Genomic DNA, 5,709 nt, shown 5'->3' on the forward strand with positions numbered 1-5,709 from the left:
TGTTTTAACCATAAGTAATGGTCTTTACAGGGAATATAGCATGAAATGTATGATTATATTTAAATTTGTCAGTTGTGAATACATATAGGCATTTATATTAAATCTCAGTGCCAGATAGCAGCTCAGAGGACTATGTCAGTGGGTCTCTTCATCTCCAACAATGTGTGTCCAGGCCATCACCATCGAAGCAGAGACCCGTGCTGACGGCAGCAGGAGGACAACTCGCTACGACATCGACATGACAAAATGCATCTACTGCGGCTTTTGTCAGGAGGCTTGTCCTGTGGACGCTATTGTAGAGGTGTGTGTATGATTGCTGACATGTCTGCAGGTCCTTAACATGTAGATATACAGTAAATTCAGTTTTTGATGCCATATCACACATTATTTTTGGTAAGTTCTGTAAATGGTCCCATTGTTTTCCAACTGGCTTTCACTTTTTGTTTCAATGTAGTCTAACATGTATCCAGCAAATCCAGATCTCACCATTTTGACTTACCAAACACTGCACAACTGCTGGTTCAGTGCTTCAGAAAGCTTAGTTCCCCATCACTAACTGCAGTTTGTTTCAAAACAAGACAAACGTGTCTCAAATGGCACATAGTTGTGGGGTGCGCAATAAAAAGTTACACATTTTCTTCAGGAGAGCAAGCCCCTGGATGCTTCTAGAGGGGGTAACTTCCTGTAGGCTATTTATATTGCAATACATATCACAGGAAAAAAATAATTGCAATGTCAATTTTTTTCAACTAGTGTAGTGCTTGTTTAAAATGTGCCTGTTGGGAACGGACCGCTTGCTTTACCTCCAACTAAAATGACCCCAAACAGCTATACATTTATTTTGATGTTTAGAGATAATTTCTTTTTTAATATGTTGCTATTCTAACTCATTGAAATAACTTAGAGGCCCCCCAAAGCACTTCAAATATGCTTCTCAATTGTATATTGCTGACACTCACAAAATACAACAATTCAAATATGTTTAAGTATTAATTAAATGTAAGTACATTTTCCTGATAATAGCTATTTTTCATTCCTCACTTTAAGTAAACATTTGAAAGCAGCACTTGTACTGTGCAGTATAATAGTTTTACTAGTAGTCAAACGTTTTAAATCAGAAAAAAAGGTTTTTACAATGCATGACTCTGTGTTTTCTTTTTAGGATTTTTTTTAGTAGTGGAGGCAGGTCTGTCCATCTGTCTTCCAAAATGTAACTCTTGTATCCAAACGAATTGTGCTTCAAGCTGCAGGCCATCCAGTTATAACAACCTCATCCAGATTGTCAAAATCATATTGATATAGAGCCATTACATTAAAAATCTTTCAGATAACAGGAGCCTATGATTTACTGTAGCCATCCTAACAACACACTAACTGAATGCTTTTTTCCAACGCTGTCTTTGGACAAAAAATCACGATGTGAGATCGATACCAGTTAGCTAGCTATCCTGTTTATGTTTCTTGCAATGTTAGCCATAGTTATTTATTTCTTACCTTGATTTGGTGTCTGTGTTTCAAAGCCATCTCCCTCGGTGACGTTTTTGACGGAGCTGTTGGTTTAAAAGTCGACTTGGAAGAAAGCGTAGTTGTACTTGTTGTTAAATTGCAATGTGAGCAGAGGCCAACAGGGTGCATCGTGTCGGCAGGATAATTTAAAGGCAACCACGACTGCATTGTGCGTCTGCGCTATTTCTAATACCATGGCGGCAGAAACTTTGCCATGGCGGTCCACCACAATAAAATCAACATAGAGAAACACTGTACTTCTACAACTGTCAATAGGAAAGGTGAAAAGTAAAGGAAGACGTTGTTTGCCTGGGGCCCTGAATTCACTACATCTGCCCCTGAAAAACACACCAAGTCATGCCTGCTCAATCAGAAAGACCGGTGAATACACTTAGCCGAGGTATTAAATGCTAAAAAGGTTTAAAGTTGCTTACTTTGACATAACCACTGCCATTTCTGAAGGTATTTAAAGATTATAAATGATATTTTGGAAGCATTAACGTTATAAGTGTTATAAGTTAGTTGGCAAAATTACACCATTTGAGTTGCAGTGGCAGAGTAGCGCTGTTCCTGTATTCCATTCACTCGGGGTTATTGACTTTAGGAAAGAGAAGAACATTTTGGTGTGTGTGTCCAGCTACAAAAAGTGAGCTGCTATTTAGTCACACAAATGTTGAATGATAGTACACATTATGAGTACAGTATGTAGTGCATTTTGGACGCAGCGGCTGACTTTATTGTTGTATTGGGGGTCAGGGGGTCAGAGGCTGCCCTGGCAGTGTAAAGAAGTGTGGCTGTGGCTCTCTGTCTCACAGCAGATAGGAAATTCATGCTGATGGCCCAACTAACTCTTTGGATAAAACCGTGTGGACTTTTCTAGGAACAAAATCTTAACAGTTTTGTATTTGTTAGATACATTGTTTATTTTTGTTTTCCTTGAGACTTGTAGACAAACTAAAAAGCCATAAGTCATTCTTTTTTCTTTATATTCTTTTCACAATTTATACATTCATGTGACATTCCTACAGCATACATAGTGAAATTAGATTAAATGTCTTTAACCTGATTATGCACAACAGGTTTGAGGTTATATAAGCATTATTACACAAGTAGACCAGGCAACCCAGCTATTGGAAGAAATGGCTAAACTAAATATTTACAAGTTCATGTCATAGAAAAGGCAATTTGAACTGACCTCTCACCCCTTCTTTCTTTCTTACACTCCCCTTTATTACCTTCTCTCTTTCCTTCTTTATTCAGGGTCCTAACTTTGAGTTTTCCACTGAAACCCATGAAGAGCTGCTCTACAACAAGGAGAAGCTCCTCAACAATGGTGACAAGTGGGAGGCAGAGATAGCTGCCAACATACAAGCGGATTACCTCTACCGATAGACACACACACACACACACACAGTATACCCTTAGCACATACCAGAATAACCTCTGACACGCACATACGTCCATACTGTACAAACTGTAAGAAGACAGTCAGCTGTGGATGTGCTTCAGGGTTGGATTTGGGTTTGCCGATGCAGCTTTCAATTCAAACCAAACACATTTTCTCTTGTGTCAGTGTCATCCCCTTCTGATATACTGAATATACTTTGATACGTTTCAGATTTTTCCATGTCATTGTTTGGATATCATATTTATTGTAGAATGATAATTACTACACTGGCGTTCTGTGATCAGTGTACACCAGCTGCCTCAGCATGGTCCAGTCAGTGATCACCCAGTCATCCATGTGGTTGGTTGCCCAGTCCCACTGGACTAAAAATCATGGTGACTGAGTCATGCTGTGGCAGGATCAGTGCTGTACACTGATGGCAGACTGCAAACATCTGATGTCCTACACAAGTATACATAGATTATTGTTATTATCCTGGATGTCAGTGCAGAGTATGATGGTGTTTGTGCTGTTTCCACCCTTACTCAAGAAATAAAATTCTGGGAGAAAGAATAAGTGTGTCGAATGTGAAGGTCCAGCTTTACTCTAGGTGAAGAATTTAAAACCATGAACATCATCTCCAGGTCACCATACTGGGCAGACTCCATCTGTTAATGAAGACTGTGACTCCCTTGAGATGTGGTTGAAAGCTCTTTAAAAAGCTAGCAGGTGGACCTTGAGTTAAGAGTGATGTTTTGTTTCATGTAAAATAAAATCAAAGATTGAATTAAGTATAATTATTTTTTAAAAAGTAAGCTTCCCACCCACATGTAATTCAGCAGTATGCATTAAATATCACTAAAGTTGGTGTGTGTTGCCTACATTCATGGCTAACTGTACTTCTTTCTTGCTTGTATTTTGCACAACAGATTTTTAAGGTCACTTGGTCTAATATTACCAATTTATAACCGATAAAATAAACCTGTAGCAATAGTATTTAGGTTCGATCATGATACGATCAAGCTTTTAATCAGAAACTCATGCAGCTGTGGTTTATAAAGCCTAATTGAAGTGAGTCTGCTGCTATTAAAGCACCCTGACTGTTCATACTTGGATAGTAACTTTGAAATTTTCCTTGAATCTGTTTCTGCTTTCTTCAGTTCTATTATATTACTAATTCTATTCATTTTAATTTTAATCTTAGTATTTATCAAATCTCCCAATATCAAATATTGCCTCCGGGCCTCCCAGGTGGGCTTCTCCCCACCATGAGCTAGGCTCATGAACTAACTGGAAACTATTGGACAAAAATATGATTTATCAGAGAAGAAGAGGAGGATGCTAAGGGGATGATAAACATTGATCACATTGATTGAAGCAGCATTTTTGGGGTGGTGGACGGGTACACAGGACGTTCACCTAGGAAACTAGGGATAGTGTACACGAAGTTCATGGATTTTATGCAACAGCAGCAGTAATATCAACAATTAACTCAATAATTAGAGTTGCACATTAATTTCATGGCAATAAATCATTGGTTTATAAATAAGAAAATGTTTGTTTCGATAAATCAATTAAAGGCGTTAATTACTTGGCTTGGCTACGGACTAGGGATTTCACTATGCTTCTCTTTACCCCCCCCCCATTCTTTTAGCCGTCAATATGCCTTAATGTCAAAACAACGTGACAAATCATCTGTATCTAGGAAGTAACCTGTAAGGCTGGTCTTGTAGTTAGTGGCTAAATAATTTCAGGGATAGTCAATGTCTAGAATGTGGAAGCAAAGATGGGGCTTATATAATTAAAATTATATTGTACACTTAAAAATGTTATTCCACAATAGCGTTATGATTTCCCATACGTGTTTGTCAAAGTGAAAATAAAAAGCCATTTTTATTTTCACATACTTTTGGGCTCACTAACTTTATAAAAATGTAAACAGTGCTGAGGTTTTCTCTCTATTACAAACCATTTTGGCCTACAGGGTTTGTAATGCACGTTTATTAGGTAACTGTTCATTTAGTAGGTTGGTAAGTAGGTTGGACTACTAGCCAGTCAGAAGCAGAGTATGAAGGCGTGCCACGGCAGCAGCTAGGCGAGTGTTTTAACGTGTGTTACAAAGCGACGCAAAATGACGGCCTTTATGGAAGTAAAGGCTGGACTATAATAGAGCTACAATAGAGTTTGTAAACAGTGGTTTCTGTTGGAGTAGGGGGGGGACTGGGTTCAAAAGACCCCCCCCCTCACTGCCATAGGGTCATACCTGAAGTCTGTTTGTTTGTTTTTTACTATTTTTTGTCTTTGTGTCTTTTACTACAGCCAATAATTGAAATCCCCCTCAAATAAAAATGACCTGTTATCTAACCAAAGCCCTGTTGAAAGCACCACTTCTGTGAATGTGTTAACTGGCACATGACATGTAACAATCCTAAATCTAATTAATCAACAATCCACACAACTAACTTTATGCACTCATAACAAAATGTTTGAAGCATGCTTGCATTTGAACTAAAAAAGGTTGTAAATGATCTTGGTAAGCAACCTAATAAATATATTCAGGGTCATCAAAAAGCGTGCTCCTTAAGACATCAGTAGACAAGCTAATCCAGCACACATTTGGGCATAAATTGTCACCAAAATTAAGTATTTAAATACAAAACCAGGGTAAAACTGCAAAAAGGTCCACTGGCTACAGGCCTGAATATCCAGCATTATTTGAGTTGAAAGCTTCACCTTGAACACCTTGACATTAAGTAAGTGTAAGGAAATTGTGCTGATAATGCCTCGTTTTCACTTTAAGTAAATATTTGAATGCA

General features: G+C 38.1%; 1 protein-coding gene across 1 annotated transcript in view; it reads left to right on the forward strand.

The window, feature by feature from the left end:
- ndufs8a (NADH:ubiquinone oxidoreductase core subunit S8a) overlaps positions 1-3,466 on the forward strand; it is a 6,940-nt gene extending 3,474 nt beyond the window's left edge. The window contains exons 7-8 of the mRNA XM_032539432.1: positions 173-301; positions 2,767-3,466. Of these exons, the coding sequence (XP_032395323.1) occupies positions 173-301; positions 2,767-2,898 (261 nt within the window). The 3' untranslated portion in view covers positions 2,899-3,466. The remainder of the gene's footprint in view (positions 1-172; positions 302-2,766) is intronic.
- The last annotated feature ends 2,243 nt before the right edge of the window (positions 3,467-5,709 follow it).

This window comes from Etheostoma spectabile, chromosome 2 (assembly GCF_008692095.1).
Source record: "Etheostoma spectabile isolate EspeVRDwgs_2016 chromosome 2, UIUC_Espe_1.0, whole genome shotgun sequence".
In the NCBI taxonomy this organism is placed as follows: Eukaryota; Metazoa; Chordata; class Actinopteri; order Perciformes; family Percidae; genus Etheostoma; species Etheostoma spectabile.